This window comes from Xiphophorus couchianus, chromosome 3 (assembly GCF_001444195.1).
Source record: "Xiphophorus couchianus chromosome 3, X_couchianus-1.0, whole genome shotgun sequence".
Lineage (NCBI taxonomy): Eukaryota > Metazoa > Chordata > Actinopteri > Cyprinodontiformes > Poeciliidae > Xiphophorus > Xiphophorus couchianus.
Window position 1 is genome coordinate 22,709,738 of NC_040230.1, and position 16,274 is coordinate 22,726,011.

Consider the following 16,274-nt stretch of genomic DNA (forward strand, 5'->3'; position numbering starts at 1 on the left):
CAAAAACGTGCTGCATTAATTTTACACCACATCTAACCGGACACACAAATTCCTGAAGACTTTTCTGTAGTTTTGTAAGTCTATGTGTCGTATTTGAGACCTTTCACCCTACTTTGTTCTATTAGATATGATCCATTAAAGTGATTGCTTATATATACATTTCTGGAAGACATTGTGGCTGTGTGTAACCTGTGAAATTAATTAAACAATGTACTAAATTACAGTTATATTTGAGATTTAACAATGGAGATATTTTAGTCAGATAGAGTTGGTTATTTTAGAGTAGCTTTTTTTACTATAGGTCTCATGCAATCTCCTGAGCGTTCAGAGTCCCTGGTCTGGCCCAGTCACACAGGCCAACCAAGTAGAGAAGGAGACGGTTGGGGACAAGCAGAGAGCAAGAAGTGGGCAGGAGACACTGAGAGGGAGGCTGCTTGTCTCTGGGAAATGGAAATCCTTTCGTATCTAAAGTGGTTTCCTCTCCCTCCCTCCATCCTGTGCTCTGTGCCCGCTCACTCCATCACAGCTCCCACGCTGCTAACAAGAAAACTGTCATTGCAAACTTGCTGCAAAACACAAGGAAAGTGTAAGAAAATCTTCACAATAGAGTTTTGTTTTTTTTAGGAAACGCTGTTGCTTGCCTTATTAAAACATTTTTATTGTTAGTTTACTTTTATCCTTTTGCCAGCAGAAGTAATACCTTGACAGTGCTTCGATGAGAAGTTTCACTTTTCATGAAGGAAATAATGAATCAACTTAATTCGGACCTGAAAAATGTTTTCAAATGACGGGAGCAGAGACATGCGAGGGGATCATCCAGGCCAGATGGCTTGATGTCATTACCTCTGTGTCTACAAAACAAAACACACCCTCTGTTTCCTCCCTCACCAACCTTCCTGAAAAGATGAGACAGTCTGCTAAATCATCAGTTTCAAAGGGTCGCCTTCCTTTTCTGTCAGCCTCAGGTTATTTTTACCCCCTCCTGCCGCCACTCGCTACATCCGCCCATCCATCCCTCTCTTTCCAAGAGAACTCTCCGAGCCAATTTGTACGCTCTTAGTCACGCTAGGCAATTATCTTGTCCCCACTGAATGCCTTTGCAATCAAACCAACACTTATCCGGTTGTACAGCACTCTAATGGCCAACTGATAATGAAACTCCTTCATTGTGAGTTAACAACTGGCTAAGAGATGTATGAAGTCCACACCATGAGCAGTGAAATTGCTTAAGAGAGTTACAGTCTGAAAAATGTGCCTATGTTGCTTCTGCCGCAGCTGTTAGATTCTATCTAAGTGGAGCATGGAAATATAATTAAAAGTGCAGCTTGATCTAATGCGGTAACATTTTGCCACCTTCCTAAAATAATGGCTAAAGTCTTTTTTTTTCTTTTTTTTTGACAAAATCACTTTTGGCAATTATTTTTAGGAATGTGATGGGGTTTTTTTCTTAAAATGCATGTTGAGTAACAGTATAAGGATACAGTGCCAAAATAATTTCTGGTCTTGAGATAAGTGATTTAATGCTAAAAAATATATCTTCAGCTAATACTGCTTTAGAAAAAAAATCCTATATTTCTTATATTTTGATTAGTTCGACATGTTTGATAAGTCACATCTTCAAGAGTCTGACTTCATTAAAAAAGTAATTTCAATAATGCTTCAAGACAAAAAAAACTAAACATACATATTTTCCTCAGTTTTAAACTATCTTACAAAAACTGTATTAATTTTTTAATTTTCAATATTTTTGTTAGCTGTATGCTTTACACTTTGATTATTTGTAATCTTTTGTATTTGTGAAACCAGGAATAAAATTAAGCAAGAACAAAAACCACCATTATTCCCAGGGCCATCCATAAATTAACCTACCAATGACTCCAATTGTCAGGAAAACAAAACATAATAGCTTCATTAAGTTTTCTATTTAAACCTTTGCTTGAAGCATTACAAAAGACTTTCATAGTGCTTGGAAAAAAAATAGAAAGCACAATATGTACCATTATTTTAAATAGAATTGCCCAGTGCATTGTCTATTTTCCGTTAATAAAATAACTTAAATGAAACAATTTAATTCCTTTTCTCCTGGTTTGGGAACACTCAGGCCCTTCTCTAAATACTTTAAGTTGTGATGGAAACAAAGATAACGATGACTTATGAGAGGAAACAATTTAAGGCAGTGGACAGTCTCCTCAGGAACGGATGTCTAGTTTCCCATGAGGTCACACTATGAAATGTTCAGAAAAATGACCAAACAACAGAGCCGCACTCAGGACCCCACCCTACTTACTAAGGCTCACATGGGGCTGCGAAAAAACAGTAAGGGGGAGAAATGTCTTAAAGGAAAAGTATAAGAATATTAAACAGTATATATTCAACAGTATACATTCAAAAGAAGTTGTTTCTGGTGGCTTTTAATAGGATGGCAGTGAAAAGCTTCTTTTCTCTATGTGAAACTTTCTTTGCAAACTTGCAAAACGAACAAACCACAAGAGGTTTGGAACAACATTGTTTGGACAGATGAGGACAAAACGGAGGAGTTAGGCGGTGATTCACTGTACCGCATTTTCAAAACAACACCAAAACCATTCAAACTAGCTGTCGGGAACGATGCTGCAAGGGTTTTGATTTGGACTTGTTTCACAACCACATGATTGAAAATCATGCAGCCACAGAGCTGAATATAGACTCCACTGTGTACCTGACTAATCCTAAGTTAAATTTGAGACCTTCTGGCTGACAGCTATAGTTTGGCTGAAGCTGGATTAGGTGACTGGACAATTAAAACCCCTTCACAGTCATTTAAGCATGATAAGCTCATGAAGAGGGGGAGTATTATTTCCCTTGGTGTAGTTCTAGAGGTTAGTGAATATGAACTTTGAATTTCTTTTGTTTTTACAGTTTGGATCTCAGGGCCGGCACTGAGCTATCAAAACTTCTTATCCTGCCATGGTACAGTTAGGAAAATAATCTCATCCCACACACATAAATTAGACCAAAATGTATCTGGGTTTTGCTTATATTTTTCAGAGTCCTCAGCGCCCGAGACCGAGACAATCAAAAACGGTCTCGAGACCAAGACCGGTCTCTAGTACTACAGCACTACAGCTGAGCACTTTAAATGAAGTAGGAAAATGCTTAGCAAAAGTCAATAAGACAATTTTTTGTTTTTTTAACCAAGTATTCTTGGTTAAGAAAAATAAAAATGACTGCAGACAATGACTGAAACAATAAGAAACAATAATACTGGAAAGTTAGGTCGAAGAAAAACATGTAGATGAAAAAGATGCGCAGGCTGCAGCTATTAAAAGTCTTGTGCTAAGCCACACCTGAATAATGTCATAAAAGCCTTTACTTATGAGAAAATGGATTGGGGAGTTGCTAGGGGCCTAGTAGTCTCTTTTCAGATGAAAGTAAATTTTCTATCTCATTTGGAAAGGAAAGTTTCACAGTCTGAAAGAAGAGTGAGCATGTACAGAATAAATTGTGTGTGCATTTCATGAAGGTCAAATTTTACAAAATCTTAGAGGGCTTCATGCTTTCTTTTATTGACAAGCTTCATAGCAATGCTAATTTCGATTACAAGCGAGACTTGGCACCTGGCTAAACGCTGAAGGTATCAATACCTGTTTTAGTTATTATTATATTACTCAGTCTGACAGCAAAGCAAACTTGCGTGACCTAATTACCACAGATAAATTATAAGGGTATAGTTAAGATGAAGAGGAGCGACACCAGACCCAACTGTGAAGATAAACTGTAGGCTGTTATTAAAGCAACCTAAATTTGCTTTAATAACAAGCAAATTTAGGTTGCTTAAAGTAGTGGCACAGACTTTAAGCAACCTAAAAAGCAGTGGCACAGACTGATCTAATTTATGGAATGTTGCAGTAACTCATGCAAACGGCCAACTACAGAATGTAAATACATTTTAGCACCAACAATCATCTGAAATAACATGCAGCATTCAAAATCTATCACATTGCATATAATGGATGTTTATCAACTAAGTTTAAATTTTAAAATTAATTTAGTGAAACAAAATAATTTTAATGTTTTTTTTTTTTTCAAGAGGCATCTGTATGTTCACATTTCACTGAGAACTTTTAATTACTTATACTAAATGTGGAATGATAAGGGAGGTGCAAAGATACCACTTGCACATTTGGGAATCACCAAAAGTGTAAGAATTGAGAATTTTAGAAATACCACCAGAGCCAATTACAGAGGGATTTCCTGTTGCTGAAACCGGAAATTCTGATTACAGGGCATCCGTGATGTTGTCCTAAAGCATATTGATGCACCTCTGAGAACAGCCCCAGCAGATGAGCTGTAATCATGGTGAACACACGCTCACGGGTGCCTCTTCAAAAGCAGATGACAACAATCCCTCTGATTAGTGCTTTGTTCAAACCACTTTAACAATCAGACAGACGGTTCTCAATAGACACTTATGTGAACCTCACTGACTATTGAAAACACATTGTGGCTATTTTATGTCCTTCATTTTGATTTGGCCTGTGACAACAATGCCCACATCTTCCTTTCAAACGCTGCTTAACTTTGAGCATCATCAGGCAGCGGACTAGAAATCACACATCGGCTTTAATCAAGTAATATACTCTTAGTCCATTGTTTTGATTAGTGGGTAACATGGATTCTATGGCAGTCAGCACTGCTGTGCTGTAAATCTAATACAATCCTAACTTTCCCTCAAACAAAACTTGAATACAAACACGCCGACTTTTTTTTTTTTGCAATAACTTTTAGGCTGTGATTGATTAAGGGATGCAAAAAGTGCAAAAGGAAGGGATTAATGAAAGAAAATACCTTCCCAGCAAAACACATTGATTAGTCTGCCTTTAAGCCGCCAAAGAACCTGCATTTTTATTGATTTTTTTTTTTTTTTTTTTTACAGACTCAAATCCCGTGTCAGCATTCAGGTTTTTCAGGTCTATTCAAGGCTACAAATAATGCTCACTCCAAAATCAGTCTACTGATGCTCACTCACCTTTGCACTGATTAGTGTTTTTGTCCAAGATGGCCTTTGTTGACACAATCTTCCCGTATCTATAAAAGAGAAAGAAAGACTTGTGAAACATTTTTGATCAACTTCTTAGCCTCCTTAAAACTCTCGTAATGAGGGAAGACCTAATTTAATTCCAAGTACACCACATCTAAATAAAAAAACAACTTCTGGCCTGTTGTTGTGGGTAATGGTGGCAAAACTGTTCCGTAGGTCTTGCACATTTTATTTGTTGATCTCATCTTTTTTTTTTCTTTTGCCTAACAGTCGCTCGTTACAATGAATGTCACGATGAAAGTCAAATTACATTGGATGCTCTCTGTGTGCTTGATGTAACCGGCTCTGTGTGCTGCCTTCACTTTACCCCAAACAGCTTGCCGTTTAAGGAATAGCTGTGTAGTGCACATGCCAAAAACTAGTAAATAAACTTTCTGTCAGTCAAATTAAAATTCAAGTTTATGAAGAAGGACAACTATTTTTTTTGTCTATTTTACTTTCACACATTTGACCTTTGATGCCTGAATTTATGTCAGGTTAAACAAACTAACAAATAACATCAGTCAGATGGTAAAATAAATGAAAATTGTTAACAATATTGAACCAATAATATGTGTAAAATATGTGTAAATCAGGTGTAATAGCGACATCCGGTGTCCCTTAAATATATCTCAACATGAATAGCCTTTCTGAGCTTTTGATAGATCAGTTGACAATATTTGACTTGATGTTTGGATGTACTTTAAGACAGTCCTTCAAGCATAGTGCTTCCTTATGTGACATCATGGAAAAATCTGAAAAGTCCCAGCAAGATATCAGTTAGACGACTATGCACATCCAGAAGTCTGGGGCTACAAGTTCCAGTAGCCTGAAGCAGTTACATTAATCTGTTTAAACAATGGCATTTGCATGCAAACATCATGAAAATGTGAGTGTGTTTGACTTGGGTGAAAAGTTTGGGGCATCCTTCTGCAGAGTCTATTGGAATTTTGGTAGATTCCTCCTGTGTCAACTTTGCAGCTTGTCAGCTTGCTTATGCACACCTTTTTCAGCTCTGCCCACAAATTGTTACAGGAGTGAGATCAGGGCCTTGCAATATCCACTCCAAAACATTGACTTTGGTGTCCTTAAGTTACTTTCTAACTAATTTGGACGTTCTTACGGTCAATGTCTGTTTGGAAGAACCATTTGTGTCCAAAGTTTAGATTTATAGCTGTTAACTTTGCATTTTCATATTACCATTTGACCATAATCCACCGCAGTCACAGAGTTAGAGAGTCCAAAACATCCATTAGTGGGTTAGTGTTTCCTTCAGCTTAATGCAGGAAAGGTTTAGCAAATAAAAATAAATTTGGTAATTCTGACTTACCTAAAAAAGAAAACGTGTCATCCAATATAATGGCACACAGTGAAAATAAAAAGCTGTGTCTTATTACATGATGCCTATAAATGAATGGTTTCAACTGCATACGCTGCTCTTTGTGAACTTTTAGAACAAGTAGGCTTCACAACTTGGACAGCCCTGGTTAATAAATAACTATAATAACCAGACATTTATGAACTGATCCCCAGAAGGTCCATAAGGTGATTGGACAACCTCTTTACTTCTTCCTGCCTGTTCCCTCCACAAGTTTTTATGTCAAGACAGCCATCCTCTCTTTATTTGACACCTCCAACACTATCGCTTTTGCTTATTTTCCCCTTGTCCCAGGTGCTCTTGTGCTCTCACGTCTCAGGGTCTGAAGAAGTTAACAGTGTTTCCTATCAAACCAGTCTTTCAGCAGTAAGGGAAGGGGGGTAAAAAAGCCCCAAACTGAAGGAGGTAAGAAGACGGGGGATAACAAAGAAGTGAAGGTGAGGGTTGGAAAAATAGTAAGACAGAATACTTGGATCACGTGGGATCACTTTCTTGCTTTGTGGATGAGACATTTTTAATTAATGTGTTCACAAAACTGCACAATGAGTGACTAGTCGGCTGTCAAGCAGCCTGAGAGACTGATGAGCTGCTGACTGACTGATGGCTCCAGGTGAGAGAGGGAACTATATTCCCTCTTTGCTTTTATATATAAAAAAAAAAGCGGTGCAGATAGAAAGGATTCGATAAAGATACAACACAGGAGGCTCCGAGCAGCTGAAAAAAAAGAGCAAGAAAGGGGAGTGAAAGACTGATGAATGAGGAATAGGGAAGGAGAGTAGTCAGTCAAATGATTAAATGAGATACTAAAGGCGAGGAGGAAGTGCAGTAGTCAGGGAGAGATGGAGAGATAGCAAGAGGTGTTTAATAAAGAAGAGATCATTTAGTTGTCACCACCAAGAGATTCTCTGTCAGCCGACGGCTTCTGACAGTGAGAGGAATTTAGACTAGCTGCCTGACAGCCTCGCATCAAACCTACTGAGACAGGAGACTTTCCAGATAAAGAAAGAATAAGAGCTCTAAAAACCTTTAATCAGACACAACATGACAGCTGAGAAGCTTATAATCTCGAAATTGGCAGACAAAAAAAAGAAGAAAAAAATGACAGCTTTTTTGCAAGTCAAATTTCTGATTCTGGAACAATTCTTAGTCTTCGGCTTTTCTTAATATTGTGGTCTGTTTACAGATCCACTGATTCTGACTGGCAGAAATTTCTAGTTAATTTTGACCATTTTTTGGTTGAGAGAAAAAAGTATTTTTAGTTGTACACATAAGCTGCAGTTTGAATTGGGGATTAGCAGCACAAGACAACAAGATTTCAACACAAATCAAAAACACTCCATGGCAACAGGAAAGCCACATTTTACCGCAGAGACCCACAGAAAGAAGAATAGAATAGAATAAAATAGAAATACATTTTATTGTCTTTCCAACATGCAATAGCATGTCAACCTCAGTCAGGCTGGTCTTTACCTTCCCTTCCAGTAAAAGCCTTCCCACAGCATGATACTACCAATTTTGGTAGTATCAGCTATAAGTGTAAAGGGGACTGAATAAAAAGAAAATTTCCTCTTTTTTTTTATGGAAAAAATGTTAATTATACTGTACTGTCCTTATTCTTCAGAATTACATTGTATGTTTGTACAGTTTAAATGATAATAATTCCACAAATCTTAGTATTTTAGCCGTTCTTTCACTGATAGAAAACTGTATTTGAACTTACAAACTCAAACTTGAGGCAGAAAGACCCATGTTAGAAAATATTTACAGTGACCTGACAAATAAATAATGCCTTTGTGAGTGTTATCATCAAGTTATAATGCGTAACAAATATAAATCTTTGGCTTTTGAAACACAAGTGGGGGGAAAAAAGAGTCAAATACATCATAGCCTTATTGAAATTACAAGAAAAAAAAAAACATCCAAAATGTTATGACTTGATTCTGTGGTAAATATTCTTTCTGATCTAGACGGCGACACAAATCTGCTGTTGCGATGTGAAATTGAATAAACCATTGATAATAGATCAAATTATGAAGTAATGTGACTAAAAACAGCATGAAATAAGTTCAGAGAAGAGTGCAGAATGTCCTGTTCTGAACCCAACTGGAACTTTTTCCTTCACTCTGGCAGTCACCTGCCGTGACTTGAAAAAACATCAACCTGAATTTTACCTAAAGCCAGTAAGGTGAGCTACTCATAAAAACCTGCTGGGATACTGAAAACGTCCCAATAACAGACAACCGGAGACAGATGGTTCGGGTCAGCGTGTCCTCATTCCACTACTTTAAATGTTCCCCCAAGAAAAATCTTTGAAACGGGTCATGCAGTGAAATATTGTGAAATTCTAGGCCCAAAGATTTTCCTTTTGAACAGATTTTGGCCGGTCCAGTCGGTGTATCTCCTTCTCTGCACTAAACGGCAATCACTTTGCTAGCTCAAAATTCTTTAGCTTCAAAGTCTGTATTGGCTTCACCAAACATTACAGAGCCAAGAAAGGATGCCTTGTCAAGAGATCGGTCAAGACGGCGTTGCTCCAGGCCAAGGCTGACGAATTTCAGCACGACATTCCTGTTAGGAAGAACTGAGTCCTAAAATTGAAGGAAGAGAAGATAGAAATCCATACAGAAAGGAATGCTTTCCAGTTAGAGTTAACGCTAAAACTGCAACAAAAAATGCTGTTTTTTTCTTCACTGCTGAGATTTAAGGAGGTATGTCGGTACAAAACATAGCGTGCTCATTTGTGGCAGGCTTGACCAAATCTGTGCACACCACGGCTCTGAGTGTGTGTTTGAGTGAAACATTAATGACAGTTCTCAGAGGGCCCTCACAGCTTCAGATGCATGTTTTCATTCCCTGGTGGAACAACGTCAACAGCCAGTGGATTCTCAACGTTTGATGTCCTCTGAAACACCACTCCCATCAACACACACACACACACACACACAAGCAAGTACTCACATAGCCTTCACTTCTGCTTCTCCTCAAGACGTCTTTGTGTACATCAAAATGTATGTGCAATCCTGCATATTTGCGAATCGTGTGCACTCTGTGCATTTAGCTGTGTGTTAGCACGCATGCGTCAGCATCCACACACAGCTTGGTCTCTGTGTGAGGTAGCTCCTAATTGAGGATTCGATACAGCTGTCTTGTCTCTTACGTTTCTCTCATTTTTCTGCCTCTCTGCTAGTTAGACTCAAGCAGACAAACATAGAGGGAGGACAAAGAAAGTGTAGCTTTTTCACAAGTCTTTGAATCTGTTGCCGTATATAGTTTAACATCTTCAGGCACTTTTAAAGCATCGGAAACCTCAGACTGATTCCAGGACGAAAAAGCAATTTACTCAGAGTTTAGAAGATGGCTTCATTTCACCGAAACATTGAGTTTAAACATTAAAAGTGTTCTCTGTGAAGTTTTAATCACAAGTTGGAATGGATGCGAGTGCAGTGATGTGTACTAGAGCTGGCGGTAGGTAGGTGGTCAAATGCTTTATGAACATTATACAATAAACAATCGCATGGGAGAAAGAATGCTTTTGTTTAGACTGGAATTTCATAGAGGAAAGCCAGGAATTCACAGGGAGTAATCACATATAGCCAGAGCAGAGCACAATGTTACATTTCTGGCAATGGACAGACAAGACAATTTGGACAGAGTCAACAGCCACAGAGAAGAAGTTGAAACAGACGAAGAGGCAGAGGGCATATGCCGGTTTTCATCGTTTCAACATCACCAAGATGTGGTTTGCGACCCGCAACAAGATGCTGATGGAGTTTCTCTCACCCTGATCTTCATTCTTTCACTCCAATGAGGAATTGTCCTCAGCATGGTGACGGAAAGAACAGGACGATGGCACTGTAGTTCAAACAGTGGTGAATGTATTGTCTTATCTTCCCATTTCTGAGTGTTTCGTCCTTGTGCTCTGCAGTGCTGCCTTTTCATTTCTGTATTACAATGAAATGGTCTGTCAACTTATTATAATGAAAGTGTAACTGTGAATCTTGTCCAGTCTCTTGCCATTGATCAGCCATAATTACAATTTACAATACTTGTCATCAAAACTTTAGCCACAGTTTACAACAAAACATCCCTTCAGTTTATATGTCAGTTATTTCGACAATATGACTAAGCAATCTGACTCTTTTATGCATATGCCGCGCAACAAAAACTTGTCATTCTGATGTATTGACATGTTCACTGACACAGATATTTACTTTTCAAGATGAACTAAGGATTTTGAGCAAGAGACTGCCTTTTCCAGGTAGTCTATAGTCTATGTTTTTTTTTTTTTAATGAATTGTTTTGAGAAATGTTTCTCTTTTTTTTCTCTTTCTCTCTTTTTAGAGTCTCCAACCTCTGTTATCCCACTCATATCCTCATTTTCATCCCTGCCCATATTGGTCACTTCCAATAAATATTATTTACATCTTCAGCATTGAAACTCCCACCATTTCTTAACCAAAGATAAAAGCAGGATTCACTAACATCTTGCAGACCTCGACTTTCACTTATTTTGCTTTCCGCTTTTCCTGAACTATCTTTTTTCCTCACTTCTCTTGACGGACCCCGGTTACTTAAATTCCTTCATTCGTTCAAGAAGGGAAACCTTCTACCTCTCATTCACACAAGTTTTCTGTCTTTAGTCTCCTTTAGACGTCTTTGTTCTTCCAAAGTAGTTGTTAATATTTATTATGAGGATTTTCCTGCTCAAACAACAGTGTTTATAGGAAAATGAATCAATGGCAAACAGTCTGTAGAAGAATTGCTAAAAAGAAAACCCGTTTGAGGCTGCAAAGCTATTAAAAACTAGACAGAGGTTTACTTTCCAGCAGGACAAAGTGCCTAAATCGATAAAAGAATAATTCTGTGGTATGCCATCCTGTTTTGCAGATAGATAGATAGATAGATAGATAGATAGATAGATAGATAGATAGATAGATAGATAGATAGATAGATAGATAGATAGATAGATAGATAGATAGATAGATGTGACAAGTGTGAGGGTGGGAGACAGACAACAAGTGTGAGTTAAAGCCAGAGAGTGTGAGTGAAATTGCCCTTGTTCCTCGCTTCAGATTCTGCTCACGTTCTGCTCTGTCCCCAGACGTTAAAAGTGTGTCCATAGTTTTGGCGACCGGGGGAGTGATTGGAAATGTCAGCTGACAACAGCACTTTTCACTGACACTCTGAGAACTGGCACGAAGACAGAGAGAGGGAGCAGGGGAAGAAGGGGAACTCGGAGCGAAGCATGGAGTGGGGCGGATGTGCCCACAAACAATCCGAGCCTAGTAACTGAGGATGAGGATGATATTGAGGCCAGAGAAGGAATTTGTGAATGTGTCTGAGTGTTATTGGTGAAATATTCTTCTATTATCTTACTGTGTCAGTGTGCGCATATAAAAATGTCTGTGAACTGGTTTCTGCGTGCATACGCAAAACTTGTCATGTCACCGAGTGACAGGAAACTGCCGCTTTGTCTATTTCTGAAAGCTGGAGAGTGCATTAGATCCCCAATGCTTTCATTGCTGTCCAGTAGCCCCCACTGACAACCCTCTGCCACTCTGACCTTTTCTAAATGTTACTGGCCACTTGGCAAGCTGACTTGGCCCCTAATGCAGCTTTTATTGGCCCCTATTTTTCACTCAATTTCCCCAGAATGCCTGCAGGGCTACACTGACATACAGCTGACTTGAACTGCAGCTGACACACACAAGAGCAGTAAGAGAGCCCATCAGAGGTGAGTTTTAACCAGGTACATTTACTTCTTACATTCAGCTGAGAAACTTTTTGAAAAAAAAAAGAAAAGCACTTCTAGAAGAGGTTTCACTCTACTTTTAATTCCACTTGAGTAATATTATGTTCAAGTTGTGCTGCAGTAACTCTACTCTTACTGAGTACAGTACCCCACCTCCAGTTACTTCATTAAATGAAGTACCAAACTGTTTTAGCCAAAAATTGTATCGGACACAGAGTTTTTGTCAAAGTGAGACTTCTTGTTTCTCCATAAGCTTCGTTGTTCTGTAATGCCGTGTTCCATCTGCTGAGCCTGCAGCAGCATTTGGAGGTCAGAGGAATATAAAGTTAACAGGATATATTATCTCTGCTAGTTCTTGTGCAGTGTTTTCACATACAAAGTACAAAGTATTCACAGTACCTCCCTTTTTGTCCATTTTGTTATGTTACAGCCTTATTCTTAGCTGAAAACGGAGCTGTTTCCACTGATCATCTTGACCTCAAACCAGGGTGACGGTTCATTTTTCAACAGGACAATGACCCAAAGCACTCTGTGAATGTCCTGGAGTTGCCAGGGAGAGATCTGGACATGGTTGCACAGCAGGCTCCCATCCAACCGGATGGAGCTGGAAAAGAACTGCAGAAGAGAATGGAGGAAACTACCTAAAGACAGGCATGCTACGCTTATGGCAGCATTTTGAAAAAGACTTACAGCTGCAACCAATGCCAAAAGCGGATCCACAAACTATGAAATAAAGGCTGTGAATACTTACATAAATGGGTTTTCTTGTTTTGTTTTTTTGGTTGTTGTTTTTTTGTTGTTATAAATTTGCAAAAATCTCAAAAACTTTCTTCCACATTGTCAAAACAGCTTATTTGTGTGGAGAATTTTGAGGAAAGAGATTATTTTAATAAGAGACGTAAGGCTGTAATACAAAATGTGAGAAAGGCGAAACGTGAATGACCTACAGTAAGTATTGGTCTCAAAAGCTTTATCTTATTTAAACAATTAAATTTGAAAAGGTGAGTTTCTTCTGTCTGAATTTACCTGGTCATGATGTTTTCCTGCAAAATTTGCACCTAACTTTTTATGATGTAGTCAAAGTCTTATTTCAACTTTACCTAAGATATCTTACATAAATGTTTATCTTATTTGTGTACAATTTCTGTCTACTCTAGTCACTTCTAGAGACCAAATGTGCTAATTTTTTTACAGATCTATATTATTATGGAAGAAAAAAAATTTTAAATCTACTCTTATTTTTAACTTGAAGGCAATCAGTGGATAGCAACTTTTATTGATAAGTGGTGTCAGAATTAAATATATTCATGATTACTGAATTACAACCTAAATGATCAAAAATCTCTTATTGCCTTCCGACTTTTTTATACTTTTTGTATTATAACCGTGGCAGTGTTTTAGAAGACGATTAATTTTTAATATAAAAAAGGGGAAAAAAGTGTTTACAAAAGAAAACAGCTCCACTAATATACATATAAAGGTCTACGTTCAAATTTTGTTTTGTGGGTCAAAGAATTAGCTTGTTCCAAAGTTGTTACTAAGGAGTGATGAAAGCATGCAAACTGTATTACTCGGGTAATTTCAGTTTCTAATTTACTTACTTACTATCATTACCTTAGAATTGACTTGGGAAATCTGGAAACCCTCTGTCTTCTGTTGAAAGACAGAGGGTTGTTTCTTTTTCTCTCCCTATGTGAGCATGTGACACAGTCCAGAAAGGAATGGAAGGGTTAGGCCCTTTCGGGTTGTGTGCGTTTCATTTTCCCTGAGGAAACCGAAAGGAACCCATAGGTCAACAGCACACTGCTGACGCTCATTAGATGCTGCTGTTGGACTTATACAACACTAATTAAACCAGTGAGAACTGAGCTGAGCGGTAATGAAGTGAACTGCGAAGCTGGTGGGTAGTCAAAACAGAATGGAAGAGGACAAAACTTACGGCTGACAGAGTTTGATGAGGTCCTGGTCTGTGGTGGCAGGTGGCAGCCCTCTGATGTACAAGTTGGTCTTACTAAGTTGCTCCACCAGTCCACCTCCATGACCTCCACCCCCTCCTCCTGTTGTGCCTGGACTTGGTGGAGCCATGGGCTGAGGAGGAGGAGGAGCATAGGACTGCTGCAGAAAACAGGGGAGAAGAACAAATGAGAAAGGTGCATTTTAATTTCTGGCTAATTTATTTTTGGTGCGCTGTCAAGTCTGCACACAGTTCATTTGGGTTTTAAGAATGTAGCCCATTTCTACCTAATCTAACACCCCCCTTCCACCAAACTCATCCTGCTTAGTTATCATTTCCTGTACCACTCCATTTGATTCAGCAGGAAGCACATCAAATTAAAAAGGCAGGATATGAGGCGAATAGATTAACAGGCCTAGATGGAGCCGCGTCTTACCACCGAAACTTGCACGAATCACAACACCAACCATTTCCAGTCCCTTGCTAAAGGATTCACACCCTTTCAGCTTTATAACACGGTACAACCAGACACTTTCATGTATTTTATTGCAATTTTATCACATTTAGGTCAAAGTAGGTTGCTTGTACACCATTAACTGCAGGTCTTTTGGGGTCTTTAGAAAACATATATTTAAGCTTCAAAATGGTAAATAAGGTCTTGAAAGTGCAATACATTGGAATGTAATAATTATTTCATCATGTTAGTATCATGGTCATAAACATTGCATTTAGACATGGTTTAGCAATCGCAGCAAATTCAAAGCATTTATAAAGTTTTTCCTTTTATCTGAACACCTGAACAATTCAAATGTTATAATTAAAAGCATCCATTGACTTTTTAAGTTGAGACAAAAGTTATTTGTTGAGCATTTTTTGTTTGTTTTTTTTTTAGCTAAATGCTTCAATCACTTTCACCTTTGGGTGTTGGTCCTTGCTTCAAATGTAGAAATAAAGTATTTTTGTCATTTTAATAAGCACTGATAAATAAAACAGAAAATTCAATAGCGTAACATATTTCAAAATATTGTTGCCATGCCTTGTGGCTATGTGGATTCAAAACTGGCCACACAAAGTTTAATCCTTGCCAGAGCGTTATGTCATTCTTTAACTTCCTAAAGCATCTCATATCGGCCTCCCCTGTCCAATTATACAGCTCAATACTGACTAAATGGCTCAATAAGATGACCAACTCTGGCAGGAAGGAAGGCAAGTGTGAGGATTAATGAGTGTCTGGCACTGATGAAACATCCATCCCTGCTTTGGCCCAAGGCAAAGTATTAAGTGAAGTCTGTCGGAAGTAAACATGACAACAGTGTTGGAAAGACTTTGTCTTGATCTTTGAGTGAAGCTACGCTCTTTCGACACAGAGGTCGTCTAGTTTTAGCGTCAGTCCTGCTGTGCGAAAGTGCATCAAGCAAGTTCAAAGATGGGGAAACATAGATGTAAGCGACAGAAATGGAAGAGAAAGGAAGATATGAGGCTATGGAATAGTGTGTCTTCATGTGCACTCACAAATCTAACTGATTGTGTGTGTGGGTGTGTGTGTGTGTGTGCAGGTGTGAGCCATCAGTGTTGTTGATAATGACAGGCTGTCACTGCAGAGCAACGTGAAGCCTGAGCCAACTCTGATATTAATCCATTACCTGAGTGTTCCTCAGATCACACTCCGATGGATGCAAACACAAACACACGCACGCCTTCACGCACAGGCACGCTGAAAGCTCAGAGAGACGTTTTTAACGGGATTCAGTATATGTAGAAAAGACTTGCTACAGCAAAAGAAAAAAAATGGGATTGGAAACAGACATATTTGATTATGAAAACATTTGGATGTTTTTTAGAGTAGTATTTTTACAGTGAGAGCTCATACACAAATAACCAGCAAAGATTTAAAACACAAGAAACAGCTGCTGTGTGTTGGACTTTTCCTGAGTGTTTCATTCAAAATATCATACTTAACATCAGAAAACTTGTGCAATCTCTGTTGGCACGCTTGTGGCTGCGATGATTGAAACCTCGCAGCATCAAAGCCTGACTCAGTCTATACACTTTACCAGTGGGACTGTTGCCCAACTGCCTCTGACAGATAACATGGAAATTTAAGTGATGGAAAGTTTAAAACACAAAGGAA

The 16,274-nt window shown here is 38.5% G+C and overlaps 1 protein-coding gene across 3 annotated transcripts in view; it reads right to left on the minus strand.

Annotated features, from left to right (window-relative positions):
• The window catches only part of LOC114141800 (RNA-binding motif, single-stranded-interacting protein 3), a 132,913-nt gene that overhangs the window by 72,778 nt on the left and 43,861 nt on the right, over positions 1–16,274 (minus strand). For all 3 annotated transcript variants that reach the window (XM_028012628.1, XM_028012626.1, XM_028012627.1), the window contains exons 2-3: positions 14,129–14,304; positions 5,009–5,067 (exon numbers count right to left, since the gene is read on the minus strand). In XM_028012628.1, the coding sequence (XP_027868429.1) occupies positions 5,009–5,067; positions 14,129–14,304 (235 nt within the window). The remainder of the gene's footprint in view (positions 1–5,008; positions 5,068–14,128; positions 14,305–16,274) is intronic.